The sequence below is a fragment of the Gadus morhua genome, chromosome 4 (assembly GCF_902167405.1).
Source record: "Gadus morhua chromosome 4, gadMor3.0, whole genome shotgun sequence".
Taxonomy (NCBI): domain Eukaryota; kingdom Metazoa; phylum Chordata; class Actinopteri; order Gadiformes; family Gadidae; genus Gadus; species Gadus morhua.
The window spans coordinates 40,183,117-40,206,707 of record NC_044051.1 but is presented as its reverse complement, the minus strand read 5'-3'; the positions used below and the strand labels follow the sequence as shown (position 1 = coordinate 40,206,707).

Sequence of the window (23,591 nt, the reverse complement as noted above, 5' to 3'; positions counted from 1 at the left end):
TAACCATGTGGGCGCCTGGCTCAGCCATCTCTGCTGAGTTAATTGAGTTCTCAGAGCATGACGGGAGCAACGGCTTTCTGACTGTAGATAACTGTCATTTAAGCACAAAAAAGTGATTTCTTCCTGTCAATTAGTGTGAGGTTTACTTGGAAGCGTTTATTATTTGTTCAATGTTTGTTCACTCTGTTCTGAGAATTAATCGCTGCATTCTTCCTTTGCAATCTGCCTCGTTTCCTTCTTGGATTACTTTTTTGGCGCTTGTTGCCTTACGAAAAACACGAGGACTGAAACGTCCTGCAAGAGGTGCAAATAGGTTGCCACTTCACACACACAGACTCCTTCCCCCTGGTCCTGTTGGTCAGAAGGTGAACCCCACCGAGGTGGATTCACCGCCCCCTAGTGGCTCCCCACGCAATAACAGGACTGAAGCATGGCTTTGATAAACGGCCTCACATCTTACTATCGACTCATTTATCAGACGCGTCCATCCTACTGCCCCCTCCCACGCACCCAGAGAAGGAGAGGTTCCTCCTCAGCGCCTCAAACACACACCTCTGTGTGTTTCAACATGGAGGCTCAGGGTCCTGTTAGACGGGGAGGTGGTGCATCAACCAGCCTGCAAGGCTCGTCTCTGGAGAGACGCCAGTAGCTGGGCTGTTTCCTGTCGGCTCGCTTCTAGAACTCTCTCCATACTCCGTCCCTCATCGGGCGTATGAGTCTGAGGTGGAAATGCACTTGCTGGTATCCTGGTTATTAATGTTGTGTAGACGAAGCCTCTGTTGTGCTTTTTATTTAGTGAACCCCCGACCTTAAAGTGTAAACTGATCCTCTGCTGAACACAAGAGAACATTCAGTGGATCCACTGAGTTGATTATCACCATTATGCTTTATTAACCATACTGAAAAACAGACAGTTACATGAACACAATAAACACAAGGACTCAAACAATAGAAGAACAGTCCCTTACATGAACACAATAAACACAAGGACTCAAACAATAGAAGAACAGTCCCTTACATGAACACAATAAACACAAGGACTCAATCAATAGAAGAACAGTCCCTTATATGAACACAAAAAACACAAGGACTCAAACAATAGAAGAACAGTCCCTTACATGAACACAATAAACACAAGGACTCAAACAATAGAAGAACAGTCCCTTACATGAACACAAGGACTCAAACAATAGAAGAACAGTCCCTTACATGAACACAATAAACACAAGGACTCAAACAATAGAAGAACAGTCCCTTACATGAACACAATAAACATGAGGACTCAATCAATAGAAGCAGCAGAAATTATTAATCATAAACAGGTGTGCACGTATCTTTGATAACTGAACATGTGTACTGTGTTGTTCCCCACAGAACACATCGAATCAATAGTCAGTTTAAAGTGATCAAAACAAGATCTATAGCTTTTCCCATAGACCGCTAGCATTATGAATATAATATAAAATCTGCTTTACATCATGTGAGGCTTATCAAAATATAAACTGATATCAGAGCCCCGCAATATGAAACTGTTGACGTCTGAAAATAGACACAATATTGTAGCATAAAAATGTTACAATTTACTATCAATCAATATTAAAACACATTTGACATTAGAAATATAGTCTTGGTAAAACCTGCTAAATTAACCTGATGGAAGATTTTAAAAATCTCAATCTCAACATCAGCTTTAAGAAGCCCAAGAAAATGTAGCATTTGGATTACAGTTGAGTACATGAATTTAAATCACCAAAACCCAGTGTGTGTGTGTGTGTGTGTTTATATATACATGTGTGTGTGTAGTCCGTGCGTGTCTGTGTTCATAACTTGAGTAAGTGTGTGTTCATAGATGCGCGTGCGGCGTGTGCATGTGTGCGCGCGTTTGCATGTGTGTGTCTGCGTGTATATTTGAGTGTTTATAATATGGTGTGGGTGTTCACGTGGCGCATTTTCATATGTACGCATGTGTGTGTGTGTTCATATATACGTGTGTTTGTTTGTGTTCACATACACGTGTTTGTGTGCGTGCGTGTTTGTGTTCCTATATACGTGTTTGTGTATGTGTGTTTATATGCGTCTGTGCATGCGCGTATGTTTATATGTGTGTCTTTATGTTAATTAATATATGCGTGTGTGCGCTTGCATGTGTGTGCGTGGTAATATACGCGTGTGTGGGTTACTGTGTTCACATGCATGTTTGTGTTCACGTGTGTCATCAGACTCAGAGCGAGAGAGAGAGAGAGAGAGAGACTATAATTTACACAGAGACGCTGAGGACCCCCACCCTCCTAGGGTGGGGGTCCTCAGAAGGTGTGGATAAAAAAGTGGACCAAAAGTCCGAGATCAAAACGGGGAACATTATCCCCAAAAAGGGGGGAAAAACTAATCTCCAGTTTGACTACCAATCTGATTGAAGAACCCATTCGAGGCTACAGCATTCGAGGCTATAGCCCGGGATCTTTTGGGAATAGCCCCGGATCGCTGTGCTGTCAAAAAAAAAATAATAATAATAATAATGATGAAAATAGCTCCGTAGAGTATACTTCTTTGTGATTAAATTACCAGCAGCCACAGATGCAACAATTCTGGCGTGTCCATATATGGGCAGATTTAGAATCATTTTTTGCCAAATGTTGCAAATACAACGTCGGTATTCTTTCTTCTCTACGCACAGCGCATCTCGTCGTTATTGCTGTGTTGTGCTGCCAGCCTTTTAGTGAGATCAGAGAGTGTTGAGAAGGACAGTAATAAGATATCTTTGGTGAGATGGATATAAGAAGAGAGACCCGCAGTGAATTCCACCCGGTCCACTTGACATCGGGGAGGTGCATGACAGTGGTACCGGAACACTTCCATAGCCCGGGCTTTTATTTGTTGCAATCACTGAACTTTAGAACGAAACTCTTGCTCAGCAAAGATGGGAAATACCATCAAATGTATTATTGAAACCAGTGTGAATATTAGTAACCATGGTTACCAGGCAATCGAATAACGCACGCACGCACGCGCGCACACGCACACACACACACTGACTAACACACACACACACACACACACACACACACACACACACACACACACACACACACACACACACACACACGCGCGCAGGGGCCCCGCTCAGGGGGAGGCCTCAGCTGTGTGTGTGTGTGTGTGTGTGTGTGTGTGTGTGTGTGTGTATGCGTGTGTGTATGCGTGTGTGTTAGTCAGTGTGTGTGTGTGTGTGTGTGTGTGTGTGTGTGCGTGTGCGCAGGGGCCCCGCTCAGTCCGACGAGGAGGTCCCTTTTTTTTTTTCTATAACCGACACAGAGAGGCTGAGGAGACCCCCCCCACCCAGACCCCCGGGAGGAGGTCCTCCTGGGTGAAGGAGGACCAGAAGGTGTGGAGGTGTGTCAGTGTGTCTGAGGACCCTCCTCCACCTGGGGACACTCTGTAGAAGGACAGAGAGCCAGCAGGCCGGTCCAGATACACTCCTACTCTGGTGGAGCCAGCGGGGCGGAGGGGGAGCTCTGTCTCTCTACCGTTGTACCGGGCATAGTAACGACCATCATAACAAGAAAGACTCCAGGACTTGTTGTTCCCTCCAAGCAGGCTGCCATCACCCCCTCCTCTCCTTGTGATTCCTCTGTGTGTCACTCCTATAACAACCTCTCCTTTCCACTCTACCTCCCAGTAACAGCGGCCAGTCAGAGCCTCTCTACCCAACACCTGGCGCCTGGAGTCAAATCTGTCTGGGTGATCCGGATACGACTGGTCCTCTCCAACCAGCGTCACCTTCCTGTTGTCCTCAGACAGAGAGAGGTGTCTGAAGGCCGTGTTGGGGTCCAGTGTGAGGTCACAGGCATCTGAGGGAGAACCAGACATGATGAGCTGCTGAACCGCTCTTCATCCTCATCATCATCACTAGTACTGTTCTCCTGCTCTTCTTCTTTTTATTCTCTTTCAGACTCTTTTTGTGATCGCTCTCTCTTCTTCTTCAGCCCCCCCCCCCATCACCCCCCTTACCCCTAACCCTCAGCACCCTCAGCACCCCCTCAGCCCCCCCCCCCTCCCCCTCAGCCCATTCACCACACCCTCCCCCTCACCGCCCCCCTCAGCCCCGTCATCCCCCCCTCCCCCTCATCGCCCCCCTTAGCCCCTGCCCCCCCTCCCCCTCAGCCCCATCACCCCCCCTCCCCCCTCAGCCCCTTCATCCCCCCACACCCTCCCCCCCCCCCCTCAGCCCCGTCACCCTCCCTCCCCCTCCCCCTCAGCCCCTTCATCCCCCCACACCCTCCCCCTCCCCCCCCCCTCAGCCCCCTCACCCCCCCTCCCCCTCCCCCTCCCCCCCCCCTCAGCCCCGTCACCCCCCCTCAATGTAACAATGTAATACCTGCTGGGTTTTATACAAGCAGGTTTAACTGTGATGGTGGACAGTATTAATATACGTTAGATACATGATGTCAGCCATCATCATTCCCAGTAGGATCTGATCTCACTTCCTGCTGTGTGGATGGACTTTCCATCTCAATAGTGAGTGTGTGAGGTGATGAATCAAACAGACACTTACACTTCTTTAGAGCTGGTTTCAGCCTCAACACTCCACCGTGCTCCACACTGGGGGGGAAACACAGTGAGAGCAGCATGTTGAAACATTCACCTTCATCATCTGCTGTCTCATAACGTTCTACACAACATGAGTGACAGCTGCCTCTTCAAACCACTTCATCTAGCAGCAGCTTGAATCATGTAGGAGACTTTGTCCCTCAGTGGTGAGCTGTCCTCTCCATACCTGAGAGTGTCCAGTCTCCAGCGTGGATCCTCCAGTCCAGCAGAGAGCAGCGCAGCTCCAGAGTCCCCTGGGTGATTGTAGCTCAGGTCCAGCACTCTCAGATGGGAGGGGTTGGAGCTCAGAGCTGAGGCCAGATAAGCACAGCCTTCCTGTGTGACCAGGCAGCCAGACAAGCTACACACACACACACACACACACACACACACACACACACACACACACACACACACACACACACACACACACACACACACTTTATTGTATCTGGTTGAGAGCAGTTTCTACTAAAGTAACCACATTTATAAAGTGTATTCAATCAACATTGAAGACAAGTAAAAGCTTTATTGATACTTCATGGAGACAAAGCTGTGTCACCCTGAGAGTCTGAGAACAGGAAGAGGAAGTGGGGAGATGACATCACAGACAGCAGAACTGCCTTCACTTGGATGTGACAGGATCTTAAACAAATGCTCCTTTCTCAATAGCTACACCTCAATGAGATATTGTTCAGTCAGAGTCAGGAGAAGTCTGCTGTGTTTGGTACGCTAAGACCGTTTCTTCACATGTTCTAACATTGTGTAGAGCCAGGGAGTGTTTTGTCAGCAGGGAAAGATCAACAGAAATGCATCAGGCAGGAGCAGCACTTACTGAAAGCTAGAGTAACCAGTTTGAAGAAGAGGGTGATAACTGACCTGAGAGTTTCCAGTGTACAGTGTGGACTCCCCAGTCCAGCAGAGAGCAGCTTCACTCCTGAATCCTGCAGATCATTGGTACTCAGGTCCAGCTCTTTCAGACTAGAGGAGTTGGAGCTGAGAACTGAGGCCAGGGCTTCACAGCATTTCTCTGACAGATGACAGCTATTCAGCCTTCAAACAAAAAAAACATGTTTAAAATACAAGAATAACAAGAAACTGTGTTAAAAATAACATATTTACTTTTAACATTATGAAAGAATTGTGTTGAAATATTTTATTAGAGATGTTTTAATAACTTAACAAAAATATATTTGTCAATACACTAGATCCTTATCTTATTGTATATTGGGTGTAAAATTGTTGGTATTTAATAGTTGTTTTGTAGGGTTTTAAAAGCCATTTGTAGATTAATATGACATTTATTGTAGTATATTGTGTATTGTATTGTAATACATGTTATTAGTGAATCTAGGTGGTTTGTATGAGAAGTTTTAATCCAATAATATGTACATTGTGTTGAGAGGAGAACAATATCAGAGCTAGCAGGAAAACAGTTTGCGAGCACGAGAGCAAAGACAGCATTCGTGGGTGCAGGTGTGTCAGTTGAGTTCTGCTTCACTTTACGTGCACGCTCAATGAATAGTTTCTGCCTCACAGGCTTTATTGTTGCTCTCGCGATCAGAGAACTGCTGAGCGCAAGTGCAGTTAAAATGTTTACAATAATGATTTGTGCGCACGGATGTGTTTGTTGTTCACCTGCACAAAGTCATGTTTGCTGGCGCCTTTTGTCAATGATATGCCGTCATAAACGTTGCAGGCCTGTATGGGCTCAGTGTTGCAACACAATAGACTCTTCACTCTTAACAAGTGCAAGAAAAGTCCCGGTACCATTATAGGGAGCGGAGAAGACTGAGGTTTCCGTCCACAACATCCCAGACACAAACAGAAACACCAATAAAACCGGCCCCACATACACTCTCTCCTGTACTCCTTTAACCGTCAAACAACTAAGAAGTAAATGTCTCAACATCATTTAGCTGGGCGATCTCTAGAGAGCATAAAGTACTCTCCTCCTTTGTCTCTTCCCTCTCTCTCCTTTTCCCCGCTCACTCGTGACCTCTCACCCTTCCCCAGATGACCCCGAAGTCTCGATATCAACCAATCCTATTGGTTGAACCCAAATATCATCAATATAACCAAATGTACTGAGCAAGGTAAAAAAATAATAATAATAGTGAGTTGACATATTAATAATGAAAAGATAATTATTGATGTATCCTACATATCAACAAAAACTTATTGTGTACATAAAGAGCTTTTTAAGTTAGTCTCTTCACCCGGGTTACACAATATTAAAAATATCTTTCTGAAACCTATTCATATGTGTGAATATATGTTTTGTGCGTTTAATAATGAATACTGGACATATTAAGCTTTTAAAAATACATTTTGTTTGACTATTTCAGGTTTCAAATCATTTTTATGAAAATGTTGCTGTTGTGGCTTTCAGGAAGTCTTTGGCATCCAACTAGGGGTCTCTGACCCTCCCAGGACCCCCTATATTTCACCCTGCTCTCTACCATCAACGTCCTGTATACAGGGGACACTATCGTTATGTTTTGGTTTTATATTTATAATTAAAGATTTGCAAGCATATGGATGGATTTCAATATCCACCTCAACAACAAGGGGTAGCCTTTATATGATATGAAAGTCTTGAATGTGGTCATCACAGGTACTGAGATAAGATTAGTTATATAACTCTGACTTTTAGCATTATTTGTAACTGTTTTGCACATTGAGTGAAACTGACCTGAGAGTTTCCAGTGTACAGTGTGGACTCCCCAGTCCAGCAGAGAGCAGCTTCACTCCTGAATCCTGCAGATCATTGGTACTCAGATCCAGCTCTCTCAGACAACAGGAGTTGGAGCTGAGAACTGAGGCCAGAGCTTCACAGCATCTCTCTGACAGATGACAGCCATTGAGCCTTTACACACAATGAACACAACACGTTAGGAACTGCGATCAAAACAACAGAAAGCTTTAAGTTATTCAATAATGAAGAATGTTATTAGTTTACCAAAAATTACTAAATAATTAGATGCATACATTTTCATTATATATTCAATGTTAAATGTTAAATAGTTATTTATTTGGGATTGAAAATGTTTTTTGAACGGATACTTCTTCTATATTCTATTGTTCTGAATATTCTCTTACGTGTACTGCAATACATTATACGTCCATAGGACAAAAGAGATGTTATGTATAATATAACTAGTATGGAAGGTGGGTATAACAGTATGTTTCCATCAACACACTACCAGAGCACCAGCTGGGCAGCTTTACACCAGGAGAGGGGTAAGGGGCTGGAGGGTAGTGGAGGCACCACGTGACTCAGAGCCAAGCACCCCCTCATTAAGAGGGCCACCAAAGAGGCTCGGAGAGCCCAATATAGACAGCAGAGTTGGCAGGTCTTGGCCTTGTGTGGTTTGATCGAAGTCTAATGAAGATGCAAGCGACAAGGAGAAGTGAGCCATGGCCTCTCTACAGCGAAAGCAATTAAGAGCGGGATTAGGGCTGCCTGAGGGTAGGCTGCTTTGAATTATCTGGTCTCCGGTTCTTAATTTTACGTCATCAATTAGCGCTGATGCAAGTTAATTTTGGTAGCACTAATGAAATCAAACTTTCACGATTATTTTCCAGGACCTCTGTTTGTTATGTCCTTGAACTGCACAGGTTGATAATGAGTCAATCACTGAAGGTCTTCAGGACATTCTTGTTGTAGTTTGTGCTTAAAATGCTCCCACTTAAAATGTAAGATCTCTATGGTCTGTGTGTGCTGTGTTCTGTGACGCAGGCTTAATATTACATAAGCGCTTTTGACACATTCTCAAACACACATTGTAGTTGATTTATTTTTTCACGTTACCAATACTCCGCCATATTGAAAGGACCCATGGGAGTTGTAGTACTGTAAAATCCCAAGTCAATGTAAATATGTCGTAACCTATGATAAGTTTTGTCTTGCAACGTCTGACACGTTAATGCTGTGGCAGTTTCAAACACAACAATGTACTCCCTATAATGACACATCAGTTCTAAACAATGACCAAAACACTATTTCTACCAACAAAACAACTAACATTCCATAGCTCACAAAATGGCGGCGGTCTTTGCGATGTAACGTTGCGATGTACAAACCCTATGCAAGGTATTTTCAGGACAGGACCGCTGAAGTTCCCTGTGTTAAGCACTGCAGAAGAAGCCAGACGATTGAATGAAGGTTTGTAATTTAGTTGAACATAAGCGCGGTGCGGGGCGGGGCTCATCCTCATCTTCCTTTAAAATCCAAAAGTCAGGAGGACGTAAGGCCGCGACCCCCACTCACCACCACTCACCACCACCACTCACCTCTACCACTCACCACCACCACCACCATCACTCACCACCACCACTCACCACCACCACTCACCTCTACCACTCACCACCACCACCACCATCACTCACCACCACCACTCACCACCACTCACCACCACTCATCACAATACACAAAATAAGTGTTCAGAACGGAGACAGAACGTGAACATGGTTCTAAAGGTTCTGAGTAAAGACTGAGCAGCTGGGCTCCTCAGTGAAGACAGATCGAATGAGGAAGGAACTTTGAACACAGCTCACTACGTGTAAAGCCTTTATGATGAGGCCAGGGCAGGGCTTCACCAGAACACACACGCAGAACCCTATCAAGTGATAAGATAAGACGGAGCAAAGGTTTGATGAGGTCCCTATAAAGCTTTGAACCACCAGGTCCCAGTCACGATGTTGGAGGTTAAAACAGTGGAAATCATGTGACTCCCAACGTATCAAAATACAGAAAACACCTAACCCTAATTGTAAGAAAAGCTAAGGGAGCACTTTTACCTTGGAGAGCAAAACAACTTTTCAGAGTTAGGAAACAGACAAGACAACAAACCAAACAAACATAGTAAAGAGATCTTTTGAAGCGTATCCACGCTGCTCGGATAAAATAAGGAAACGAGCTGGACCTGAGGAAGAGCTGTCAGTAAAACCATCAATCATTAACTTACTAAGGAGCATAACTGGTTAACGAGCTCAGTGTTAATGGGGCACTGGCCCCTGCTGCCCCCCCCCCCCTAGAACCGCCCCTGCCAGTGACCTGTGTGTTGAGGCGGTTTTATTTCATGACCCTCTAATACGAGCGCCACACTATTAGAGACAATACCACCTTCATCTTTAAAGTCCCTGGTTATCCAGATCCAAACAGGCAAATGTGTTCATAAATTAAAAGTGAATGTTAACATTATTCATCCATCAATGATTAATAATAAAATAATGATGAAATAAAGTTTGTGCCGGCCCATGGTTACAGCGTTATGAGTGAGAGCTGTCAAACGTCAACTCGGCCCATGCGTTGTGATTGGTCAGGCTCACAGTGAGTGCCGTCGGTCAATGAGGTGTGAGGTCACTCCTTCTATTTTCATACTCCTGTACCTCTAGATTGACCGGACACCATTCGGCCTCTTATGACCCCTTTCCCCCAACGCAACCCGGTGCTGGTGCTGGGCTGGTTTAGTGTTGGTTCTCCACTCAGACTCCCCAAGAACCAGCGTGATGTTCCACATAGGGCTGGAGTAGAGCCACGTCAACACCCTGTTGTCCTAGCAACGCGTCAGGACGTTAAAATGAATGCTGAGTCAACGCGTTAAAAGGACACAACCGAGTACCAGCCGTCACTGGTTCTGGTTTGGGGACCGACGTGGAGCTGGTGATGAGGTGGAACCAGTTCGTCCCGCCCGGAGCCAGGACTATTAGCGTTGAAGAGCCAAGAGCCGGTTGGAGGGCGGCACTGGGTCTGAACCAGCAGCGGAGCCGCGGTGGTGGAGAAGGGGTAGCATTGACTCCACTGGGGGCCGGCACACCGACACACACCAAGCCGCTCGGACCGGGACCAATGTATGAAATGAAGAGCGGGGACATTTGTAGTTCACCCAACTGGATATCGGCGCTTATTTTTCCTGAAAGTAAAAAAAAAAGACAGTTTTTATTGGTACTAGGCCTGGTTGAGATGGGACCTAATGGTTCTCTGTGATGGGTTTTAAGCTGTGGTTACCCGGCCTGAAACCAGGGTCTCCCCCAGTAGGGACTGGTTCTATGATGTATCGATGGGCTATTGCTGATGATCGGTCTGCTTGTGGTTTAAAGAGCCCATGCCATTAAAATCACATTTTTCCTATTGTTTGTTAAATAACAATGTATGAAATGAAGAGCGGGGACATTTGTAGTTCACCCAACTGGATATCGGCGCTTATTTTTCCTGAAAGTAAAAAAAAAGACAGTTTTTATTGGTACTAGGCCTGGTTGAGATGGGACCTAATGGTTCTCTGTGATGGGTTTTAAGCTGTGGTTACCCGGCCTGAAACCAGGGTCTCCCCCAGTAGGGAATGGTTCTATGATGTATCGATGGGCTATTGCTGATGATCGGTCTGCTTGTGGTTTAAAGAGCCCATGCCATTAAAATCACATTTTTCCTATTGTTTGTTAAATAACATAGGTCAGAATAAGTTTGTGACCTGTGGTAAGTTTGAAATCTATGCAGTCTGTCTGCTGTATGCAATAGCCAATGAAAGGAAAAAGGCAGAAGAAATGAGCCGATCTGGATAAGGTGACACTGCTACGTAGCGTTGTCAAATTATTATTCATGGCCCTGCCCACTTGGTTGGTTCGGAACCGCCCACAGAAATTCTGAAGGAGTCGTGATTGAGCTAGTGCTAAATGCTAATACGTGTACGGTAGTTGCTAAGTGCGTAGTAACAGGCTAGTTACGGAATTTTGAATGCAATGGCAGAACGACATCGAAGTACATGAACTGCGACATGCTGCCTGCCGCCGGTTCACGCAATAGCGATAGCCTTAAAAGGCTGCGCCTATACTCATAGAATCTAGAGTTACAATAAGTAACTATCGTTTCAGCCATTTACTGTACAATTCAGAATTGAATGAGAGGAGGGCTGAGGAGGGCTGTCAATCAAATTTCGCGCATCAGAAACGGCCAATCATAGGCTGTTTTACACGCACTGAGGTAATTTGCGTGCGCGAGAGGCTGTTTTGCACGCGCTGAGGTAATTTGCGCGCGCGAGAGGCTGTTTTGCGCGCGCAGAGATCATTTGCGCGCTCGCAGTTAATATCTACGCGTGTGGAATAATATAATACGCCCGAATGCATCTTTTATCACATTAGTGAATTATGGCACTAATGTGTCGCCATACTCCGGCAGTCTACGATGCTACCCGTAACCCGACTCGGAGCTACCGCTGGAGCAGCCGGTGCAGGGCCAGGGGCTGTGCGGCCCCCGGATGGACCCGGAGCCCCCCACTGGGAGCCCGGACGCCCCCCGGGAGCACGCCAGCAGCGGCCAGTGACTGGACGGCTCCGGTTGTTTCCTCTTCCATCAATGTTTAATGAGAGCGTCTAGACCGGGGGGTAGGCTACAGCGGGCTCTCTTTAGGGGGACTATGTGTAGGCTCATAGTGAGGTAGGCTACAGCGGGCTCTCTTTAGGGGGACTATGTGTAGGCTCATAGTGAGGTAGGCTACAGCGGGCTCTCTTTAGGGGGACTATGTGTAGACTCATAGTGAGGTAGGCTACAGCAGGCTCTCTTTAGGAGGACTATGTGTAGGCTCACAGTGAGGTAGGCTATAGCAGGCTCTCTTTAGGGGGACTATGTGTAGGCTCATAGTGAGGTAGGCTACAGCAGGCTCTCTTTAGGGGGACTATGTGTAGGCTCACAGTGAGGTAGGCTACAGCAGGCTCTCTTTAGGGGGACTATGTGTAGGCTCACAGTGAGGTAGGCTACAGCAGGCTCTCTTTAGGGGGACTATGTGTAGGCTCTTAGTGAGGAAGGCTACAGCGGGCTCTCTTTAGGGGGACTATGTGTAGGCTCACAGTGAGGTAGGCTACAGCGGGCTCTCTTTAGGGGGACTATGTGTAGGCTCACAGTGAGGTAGGCTACAGCGGGCTCTCTTTAGGGGGACTATGTGTAGGCTCACAGTGAGGTAGGCTACAGCAGGCTCTCTTTAAGGGGACTATGTGTAGGCTCACAGTGAGGTAGGCTACAGCAGGCTCTCTTTAGGGGGACCATGTGTAGGCTCACAGTGAGGTAGGCTACAGCAGGCTCTCTTTAGGGGGACCATGTGTAGGCTCACAGTGAGGTAGGCTACAGCAGCCTCTCTTTAGGGGGACTATGTTTAGGCTCATAGTGAGGTAGGCTACAGCAGGCTCTCTTTAGGGGGACTATGTGTAGGCTCACAGTGAGGTAGGCTACAGCGGGCTCTCTTTAGGGGGACTATGTGTAGGCTCATAGTGAGGTAGGCTACAGCGGGCTCTCTTTAGGGTGGTGGTGGTTAGGGTGGTGCTTAGGGTGTTGGTGGTGGTTAGGGTGGTGGTTAGGGTGGTGTTGGTTAGGGTGGTGTTGGTTAGGGTGGTAGTTAGGGTGGTGGTTAGGGTGTTGGTTAGGGTGGTGGTGGTTAGGGTGGTGTTGGTTAGGGTGGTGGTGGTTAGGGTGATGGTGGTTAGGGTGGTGGTGGTTAGGGAGGTGTTGGTTAGGGTGGTGGTGGTTAGGGTGGTGGTGGTTAGAGTGGTGTTGGTTAGGGTGGTGGTTAGGGTGGTGTTGGTTAGGGTGGTTGTTAAGGTGGTGGTGGTTAGGGTGGTGGTTAGGGTGGTGGTGGTTAGGGTGGTGATTAGGGTGGTGGTGGTTAGAGTGGTGGTGGTTAGGGTGGTGGTGGTTAGGGTGGTGGTGGTTAGGGTGGTGGTGGTTAGGGTGGTGTTTAGGGTGGTGGTGGTTAGGGTGGTGTTGGTTAGGGTGGTGGTGATTAGGGTGGTGTTGGTTAGGGTGGTGGTTAGGGTGGTGGTGGTTAGGGTGGTGGTTAGGGTGTTGGTTAGGGTGGTGTTGGTTAGGGGGTTGGTTAGGGTGGTGTTGGTTAGGGTGGTGGTTAGGGTGATGTTGGTTAGGGTGGTAGTTAGGGTGGTGGTGGTTAGGGTGGTGTTGGTTAGGGTGGTAGTTAGGGTGGTGGTGGTTAGGGTGGTGGTGGTTAGGGTGGTGTTGGTTAGGGTGGTGGTGGTTAGGGTGGTGTTGGTTAGGTTGTTGGTTAGGGTGGTGGTTAGGGTGGTAGTTAGGGTGGTGGTGGTTAGGGTGGTGGTTAGGGTGGTGGTGGTTAGGGTGGTGTTGGTTAGGGTGGTGGTTAGGGTGGTGGTTAGGGTGGTGGTGGTTAGGGTGGTGGTGGTTAGGGTGTTGGTTAGGGTGGTGATAGTTAGGGTGGTGGTTAGGGTGGTGTTGGTTAGGGTTAGGGTTAACCTCCTGCCTGGTGTGTCCTCATGGTTCTCCAGACTACAACGTTCAGTGCTAACTGCTTTGAGGCTAAATGAAGGGACCCCACTCAGAGCCTTCCACGGCGGGAAGCACAAACCGTCCGACTGGAGCCCAAACCTTCCAGCCGGGACCAACCAAAGAAAAGAATGACCAGCGCCTCACCTGGAGCTGAGCGGAGGAAGATCCTGAAGTCCAGCGGTGGTCTTCATCAAAACACAGCCAGCAGACTGACCTTGAGGAGACCTGTTTGTTGCTGTTGGTCATCACTACTATTCAGTCTACCTCTATTGCTGTGCACCCAGTGTGTACAAGTTAAAACACTCCAAACCGTACGAAGAGCAGAACTACCATGTAGGTCCCACAACGACCTTAAACCTCAAACCCTAACAACAATGGAATCCTTCAGTGCAAACCGGCGACTACATTTTACAATAAGCTGAATTATGCAGAGAATTCAGGGTACAAACCATACAGATCCAATCTAAGGGTCGAGCTCAGAGAGCCGACCATGACCCCGCAACATCCCCCTGACATCATCACCAATAACCCTCATGTCTACCAACACATCTACAGCTCCAGTGGAGGAAGAGAGGAGCGGGCGTTATGGAGAGAGGACTGCTGATTCAATGAACCCCAATGCCTGAACTCCTGAATCTGCATCTCCATCGCTAGAGCGTTGGCCTGCTGATGGATGTGTGAGTGAGCAGATGCATGCTGGGACACAGAGCAGTGTCTGAAGTCTACAGGTCTGCAGACACGCCCCTCAGGAGAAACCAGGGGTTTGAGAATCTGTTGTGACGTCAGCTACATGAGCTGGAAAATCCTTCAAGATGGCGACAGGAATCTGAAGGAAAAGGGCCAAGAGGAAGATGTGTGTGTCCTTCCTCTAAGCCAGTAGAACACGACTAAGTTCTTCATCAGAGAACCATGGGACACGCTGCAACGCTCCTCTCCACGCATCTCCAAAGCGCCAAGTGAAGGTTTCCTTACGTCCTCCGCTGAAGAAAAGCACAACTCCAGCTTGGAGAGAGCCCTAGCTGGGACGGATCCCAGATTGGTTCTGATGTAAGGGAACCCTTCTCCCAGGTTCACCTAGCCCGGTACCCAACGGTAGAGTTCAGCCAGAGGAGGCCTGGACCTGAGGGAGGGACCAGATACAGGAAGAGCAGCCCCCCTACAGCTCTGAAGGTCGTCTTGAAGATCCATTCAGGTCATTTTCCAACTTCAGACTCTCTTTATGGATCCCACTGACCCTCAAGTACACGATACCCATCGAAGCAGGCAAGACCCCCCCCCCCACACACACACACACACCTACACACACACACACACACACACACACACACACACACACACGCCAGGTGGAACCCCACAAACATACAACCCGATGCCAGGTGGGACCCCCCCACACACACACGTGTAGAACCCCATGCCAGGGTGAACACACACCCACACCGGGTGAAACCCCACGCCAGGAGAACAAACACAAACACACAGTGTGTGTGTGTGTGTGTGTGTGTGTGTGTGTGTGTGTGTGTGTGTGTGTGTGTGTGTGTGTGTGTGCGTGCGTGCGTTGAGCACCAAAGGCTCTTCAACCATTCCAACCACCTCCACCACACACACACTATTAGAGCCATGGAGTCGATGAGGCTTATGTTCGCATTTTATGCCCAATTTGTTAACTTCGATTTTTCTTTAATTCATAATAATTAAGCTTATTCATTAATAATTATCTGATATTTTGCTATATCTTAATTATGTCTATTCAATAGATTACGTTTTATTTCACAATAATTCTGTCCTTCTACCACATATACTGCCGTAAAGCATAGCTTATTGTAGTAAACTGCAGTAAATTAGCCCTGACTCAGCCATCTCTGTTGAGTTAATTGAGTTCTCAGAGCGTGACGGGAGCAACGGCTTTCTGACCGCAGATAACCGTCATTTAAGCATAAAAAAGGAATTTCTTCCTCTCAATTACTGTGAGGTGACCCAGGATTTTACTTGGAAACGTTTATTATTTGTTCACTGTTTGTTCACTCTGTTCTGAGAATAAATCGCTGCATTCTTCCTTTTCCATCTGCCTCGTTTCCTTCTTAGATTACTTTTTTGGCGCTTATTGCCTTACGGAAAACACGGGGACTGAAACGTCCTGCAAGGGTTGAAAAGGTTGCCGCTTCACACACACAGACTCCTTCCCCCTGGTCCTGTTGGTCAGAAGGTGAACCCCACCGAGGTGGATTCACCGCCCCCTAGTGGCTCCCCACGCAATAACAGGACTGAAGCGTGGCTTTGATAAACGGCCTCTTATCTTACTATCGACTCATATATCAGACGTGTCCATCCTACTGCCCCATCCCACGCACCCAGAGAAGGAGAGGTTCCTCCTCTGCAGCTCAGCGCCTCAAACACACACCTCTGGGTGTTTCAACATGGAGGCTCAGGGTCCTGTAAGACGGGGAGGTGGTGCATCAACCAGCCTGCAAGGCTCGTCTCTGGAGAGACGCCAGTAGCTGGGCTGTTTCCTGTCGGCTCGCGTCTAGAACTCTCTCCATACTCCGTCCCTCATCGGGCGTATGAGTCTGAGGTGGAAATGCACTTGCTGGTATCCTGATTATTAATGTTGTGTAGACGAAGCCTCTGTTGTTCTTTTTATTCAGTGAACCCCGACCTTAAAGTGTAAACTGATCCTCTGCTGAACACAAGAGAACATTCAGTGGATCCACTGAGTTGATTATCACCATTATGCTTTATTAACCATACTGAAAAACAGACCGTTACATGAACACAATAAACACAAGGACTCAAACAATAGAAGAACAGTCCCTTATATGAACACAATAAACACAAGGACTCAATCAATAGAAGAACAGTCCCTTACATGAACACAATAAACACAAGGACTCAAACAATAGTCCCTTATATGAACACAACAGTCCCTTATATGAACACAATAAACCCCTGGACTCAAACAATAGAAGAACAGTCCCTTACATGAACACAATAAACACAAGGACTCAAACAATAGAAGAACAGTCCCTTACATGAACACAATAAACATGAGGACTCAATCAATAGAAGCAGCAGAAATTACTAATCATAAACAGGTGTGCACGTATCTTTAATAACTGAACATGTGTTCTGTGTTGTTCCCCACAGAACACATCGAATCAATAGTCAGTTTAAAGTGATCACAACAAGATCTATAGCTTTTCCCATAGACCGCTAGCATTATGAATATAATATAAAATCTGCTTTACATCATGTGAGGCTTATCAAAATATAAACTGATATCAGAGCCCCGCAGTATGAAACTGTTAACGTCTGAAAATAGAGACAATATTGTTGCATAAAAATGTTACAATTTACCATCAATTAATAATTAAAACACATTTGACATTAGAAATATAGTCTTGGTAAAACCTGCTAAATTAACCTGATGGAAGATTTTAAAAATCTCAACATCAACTTTAAGAAGCCCAAGAAAATGTAGCATTTGGATTACAGTTGAGTACATGAATTTAAATCACCAAAACCCAGTGTGTATGTGTGTGTGTTTGTATATACATGTGTGTGTGTAGTCCGTGCGTGTCTGTGTTCATGTCTGAGTGTGTATGTTCATAACTTGAGTAAGTGTGTGTTCATAGATGCGCGTGCGGCGTGTGCATGCGGGCGCACACACATTTATATATGCATGTGTGCGCGCGTTTGCATGTGTGTGTCTGCGTGTATATTTGAGTGTTTATAATATGGTGTGGGTGTTCACGTGGCGCATTTTCATATGTACGCATGTGTGTGTGTGTTCATTGTTCATTCTTTGTTTGTGTTCCCATACACGTGTTTGTGTGCGTGCGTGTTTGTGTTCCTATATACGTGTTTGTGTATGTGTGTTTATATATGCGTCTGTGCATGCGCGTTTGTTTATATGTGTCTTTATGTTAATTCATATATGCGTGTGTGCGCTTGCATGTGTGTGCGGGGTAATATACGCGTGTGTGTGTTACTGTGTTCACATGCATGTTTGTGTTCACGTGTGTCATCAGACTCAGAGCGAGAGAGAGCGAGACTATAATTTACACAGAGACGCTGAGGACCCTCAAGTACACGATACCCATCAAAGCAGGCAAGAACCCCCCCCCCCCCCCACACACACACACACACACCTACACACACACACACACACACACACACACACACACACACACACACACACGCCAGGTGGAACCCCACAAACATACAACCCGATGCCAGGTGGGACCCCCCCACACACACACGTGTAGAACCCCATGCCAGGGTGAACACACACCCACACCGGGTGAAACCCCACGCCAGGAGAACAAACACAAACACACAGTGTGTGTGTGTGTGTGTGTGTGTGTGTGTGTGTGTGTGTGTGTGTGTGTGTGTGTGTGTGTGTGTGTGCGTGCGTGCGTTGAGCACCAAAGGCTCTTCAACCATTCCAACCACCTCCACCACACACACACTATTAGAGCCATGGAGTCGATGAGGCTTATGTTCGCATTTTATGCCCAATTTGTTAACTTCGATTTTTCTTTAATTCATAATAATTAAGCTTATTCATTAATAATTATCTGATATTTTGCTATATCTTAATTATGTCTATTCAATAGATTACGTTTTATTTCACAATAATTCTGTCCTTCTACCACATATACTGCCGTAAAGCATAGCTTATTGTAGTAAACTGCAGTAAATTAGCCCTGACTCAGCCATCTCTGTTGAGTTAATTGAGTTCTCAGAGCGTGACGGGAGCAACGGCTTTCTGACCGCAGATAACCGTCATTTAAGCATAAAAAAGTGATTTCTTCCTCTCAATTACTGTGAGGTGACCCAGGATTTTACTTGGAAACGTTTATTATTTGTTCAATGTTTGTTCACTCTGTTCTGAGAATAAATCGCTGCATTCTTCCTTTTCCATCTGCCTCGTTTCCTTCTTGGATTACTTTTTTGGCGCTTATTGCCTTACGGAAAACACGAGGAGTGAAACGTCCTGCAAGGGTTGCAAATAGGTTGCCACTTCACACACAGACTCCTTCCCCCTGGTCCTGTTGGTCAGAAGGTGAACCCCACCGAGGTGGATTCACCGCCCCCTAGTGGCTCCCCACGCAATAACAGGACTGAAGCGTGGCTTTGATAAACGGCCTCTTATCTTACTATCGACTCATTTATCAGACGTGTCCATCCTGCTGCCCCCTCCAACGCACCCAGAGAAGGAGAGGTTCCTCCTCTGCAGCTCAGCGCCTCAAACACACACCTCTGTGTGTTTCAACATGGAGGCTCAGGGTCCTGTTAGACGGGGAGGTGGTGCATCAACCAGCCTGCAAGGCTCGTCTCTGGAGAGACGCCAGTAGCTGGGCTGTTTCCTGTCGGCTCGCGTCTAGAACTCTCTCCATACTCCGTCCCTCATCGGGCGTATGAGTCTGAGGTGGATTTGCACTTGCTGGTGTCCTGGTTATTAATGTTGTGTAGACGAAGCCCCTGTTGTGCTTTTTATTCAGTGAACCCCCGACCTTAAAGTGTAAACTGATCCTCTGCTGAACACAAGAGAACATTCAGAGGATCCACTGAGTTGATTATCACCATTATGCTTTATTAACCATACTGAAAAACAGACCGTTACATGAACACAATAAACACAAGGACTCAAACAATAGAAGAACAGTCCCTTACATGAACACAATAAACACAAGGACTCAAACAATAGAAGAACAGTCCCTTACATGAACACAACAAACCCAAGGACTCAAACAATAGAAGAACAGTCCCTTACATGAACACAATAAACACAAGGACTCAAACAATAGAGGAACAGTCCCTTACATGAACACAATAAACATGAGGACTCAATCAATAGAAGCAGCAGAAAATTACTAATCATAAACAGGTGTGCACGTATCTTTAATAACTGAACATGTGTTCTGTGTTGTTCCCCACAGAACACATCGAATCAATACTCAGTTTAAAGTGATCACAACAAGATCTAGCTTTTCCCATAGACCGCTAGCATTATGAATATAATATAAAATCTGCTTTACATCATGTGAGGCTTATCAAAATATAAACTGATATCAGAGCCCCGCAGTATGAAACTGTTAACGTCTGAAAATAGACACAATATTGTAGCATAAAAATGTTACAATTTACCATCAATCAATAATTAAAACACATTTGATATTAGAAATATAGTCTTGGTAAAACCTCCTAAATTAACCTGATGGAAGATTTTAAAAATTTGGATTACAGTTGAGTACATTAATTTAAATCACCAAAACCCAGTGTGCATGTGTGTGTGTTTGTATATACATGTGTGTGTGTAGTCCGTGCGTGTCTGTGTTCATGTCTGAGTAAGTGTGTGTTCATAGATGCGCGTGCGGCGTGTGCATGCGGGCTCACACACATTTATATATGCATGTGTGCGCGCGTTTGCATGTGTGTGTCTGCGTGTATATTTGAGTGTTTATAATATGGTGTGGGTGTTCACGTGGCGCATTTTCATATGTACGCATGTGTGTGTGTGTTCATATATACGTGTTTGTTTGTGTTCACATACACGTGTTTGTGTGCGTGCGTGTTTGTGTTCCCATATACTTGTTTGTGTATGTGTGTTTATATATGCGTCTGTGCATGCGCGTATGTTTATATGTGTGTGTCTTTATGTTAATTCATATATGCGTGTGTGCGCTTGCATGTGTGTGCGTGGTAATATACGCGTGTGTGTGTTACTGTGTTCACATGCATGTTTGTGTTCACGTGTGTCATCAGACTCAGAGCGAGAGATAGCGAGAAAATAATTTACACAGAGACGCTGAGGACCCCCACCCTCCTACGGTGGGGGTCCTCAGAAGGTGTGAATAAAAAAGTGAACCAAACGTCCGAGATCAAAACGGGGAACATTATCCCCAAAAAGGGGGGAAAAACTAATCTCCAGTTTGACTACCAATCTGATTGAAGAACCCATTTGAGGCTACAGCATTCGAGGCTATAGCCCGGGATCTTTTGGAAATAGCCCCGGATCGCTGTGCTGTCAAAAAAAATAAAAATAATAATAATAATGATGAAAATAGCCCTGTAGAGTATACTTCTTTGTGATTAAATTACCAGCAGCAATAGATGCAACAATTCTGGCGTGTCCATATATGGGCAGATTTAGAATCATTTTTTGCCAAATGTTGCAAATACAACGTCGGTATTCTTTCTTCTCTACGCACAGCTCATCTCGTCGTTATTGCTGTGTTGTGCTGCCAGCCTTTTAGTGAGATCAGAGAGTGCTGAGAAGGACAGTAATAAAATATCTTTGGTGAGATGGATATAAGAAGAGAGACCCGCAGTGAATTCAACCCGGTCCACTTGACATCGGGTAGGTGCATGACAGGGGTACCGGAACACTTCCATAGCCCGGGCTTTTATTTGTTTCAATCACTGAACTTTAGAACAAAACTCTCTGCTCAGCAAAGATGGGAAATACCATCAAATGTATTATTGAAACCAGTATGAATATTAGTAACCATGGTTACCAGGCAATCGAATAACGCACGCACGCACACACACACACACACACTGACTAACACACACACACACACGCACACGCACACACACACACACACACACACACACACAGCTGAGGCCCCCCCCAGGGAGGAGGTCCTGCTCCGTAAGGTAAGGTACAGGTAAGTTATAGACACACAGGACATCCTCCCTGGGCTCTGGGGGGGGGGAGGCCTCAGCTGTGTGTGTGTGTGTGTGTGTGTGTGTGTGTGTGTGTGTGTGTGTGTGTGTGTGTGTGTGTGTGTGTGTGTGTGTGTGTGTGTGTGTGTGTGTGTGTGTGTGTTAGTCAGTGTGTGTGTGTGTGTGTGTGTGTGTGTGTGTGTGTGTGTGTGTGTATGCGTGTGTGTTAGTCAGTGTGTGTGTGTGTGTGTGTGTGTGTGTGTGTGTGTGTGTATGCGTGTGCGTTAGTCAGTGTGTGTGTGTGTGTGTGTGTGTGTGTGTGTGTGTGTGTGTGTGTGTGTGTGTGTGTGTGTGTGTGTGCGCGCAGGGGCCCCGCTCAGTCCGACGAGGAGGTCCCTTTTTTCTTTTCTACAACCGACACAGAGCGGCTGACCCCCCCCAGTCTACCCCCCTCATATCTGCTACTAACTACTACTACTACTATCTACCAAACCTAACCCCTACCCCTACCCCCGGGAGGAGGGTGCCCCTCTCTGTGTCTATAACCGACACAGAGAGGCTGAGGAGACGACGGCCCCCCCCACCCCCACCAACACCCCCGGGAGGAGGTCCTCCTGGGTGAAGGAGGACCAGAAGGTGTGGAGGTGTGTCAGTGTGTCTGAGGACCCTCCTCCACCTGGGGACACTCTGTAGAAGGACAGAGAGCCAGCAGGCCGGTCCAGATACACTCCTACTCTGGTGGAGCCAGCGGGGGGGAGAGGGGGGGCTGTCACTGTACCGTTGTACCGGGCAGCGTAACGACCATCATAACAATAAAGAACCCAGGACTTGTTGTTCGCTCCAAGCCCGCTGTCATCAAACCCTCCTCTCCTTGTGATTCCTCTGTATGTCACTCCTATAACAACCCGTCCTTCCCACTCTACCTCCCAGTAACAGCGGCCAGTCAGAGCCTCTCTACCCAACACCTGGCGCCAGGAGTCAAATCTATCTGGGTGATCCGGATACGACTGGTCCTCTCCAACCCACGTCACCTTCCTGTTGTCCTCAGACAGAGAGAGTCGTCTGTAGGCCGTGTTGGGGTCCAGTGTGAGGTCACAGGCATCTGAGGGAGAACCAGACATGATGAGCTGCTGAACCGCTCTTCATCCTCATCATCATCATCACTAGTACTGTTCTCCTGCGCTCTGTGTACATATACATAGATATGAACACATACATACATATACATATGTACACATACATAGATACACACACCTCAACAATAACGTTATGAAAACATCAACAACAATATTATGAAAACATCAACAACAAACATCTCTCCTTGGATCCAGGCTGCTCTTCTTCTTTTTATTCTCTTTCTTTTTGTGATCGCTCTCTCTTCTTCTTCAGCCCCCTCCCCCTCAGCCCCCTCCCCCTCACCAACCCCCCTCATCCCCCTCCCTCTCATCCCCCCCTCAGCCCCCTCCCTCTCATCCCCCCCTCAGCCCCGTCACCCCCCCTTCCCCTTCCCCTCACTGCCCGGTCACAACCCTCCCCCTCATCCCTCAGCCCCTTCACCCCCCTCCCCCTCACCCTCATCCCCCCCTCAGCCCGTTCACCCCCCCTCCCCCTCACCCCTAGTCCTCACCCTCAGCCCCCCCTCAGCCGGTCACCCCCCTCCCCCCTCCTCCTCACCCCTAGTCCTCCCCCTCAGCCCGGTCCCCCCCCTCCCCCTCAGCCCCTTCACCCCCCCTCCCCATCACCCCTAGTCCTCACCCTCAGCCCCCCCTCAGCCCCGTCACCCCCCCTCCCCCTCACCCCTAGTCCTCCCCCTCAGCCCCGTCACCCCCCCTCTCCCTCACCCCTAGTCCTCCCCATCAGCCCCGTCACCCCCCTCCCCCTCACCCCCCCATCAGCCCGGTCACCCCCCTCCCCCTCAGCCCCCCCTCAGCCCGGTCATCCCCCCTCCCCCTCCCCCCTAGTCCTCCCCCTCAGCCCCCTCTCTCTCACCCCTTCACCTCCCCCTCACCGGCCCCTAACCCGGTCACCCCCCCTCGGCCCCTTCACCCCCCCA

General features: G+C 47.2%; 1 protein-coding gene across 1 annotated transcript in view; it reads right to left on the bottom strand.

The window, feature by feature from the left end:
• LOC115541763 (NACHT, LRR and PYD domains-containing protein 3-like) overlaps positions 1-23,591 on the bottom strand; it is a gene marked incomplete at its 3' end in the record, with an annotated part of 107,741 nt that overhangs the window by 66,227 nt on the left and 17,923 nt on the right. Inside the window, exons 5-6 of the mRNA XM_030353606.1 lie at positions 7,280-7,416; positions 5,464-5,637 (exon numbers count right to left, since the gene is read on the bottom strand). Of these exons, the coding sequence (XP_030209466.1) occupies positions 5,464-5,637; positions 7,280-7,416 (311 nt within the window). The remainder of the gene's footprint in view (positions 1-5,463; positions 5,638-7,279; positions 7,417-23,591) is intronic.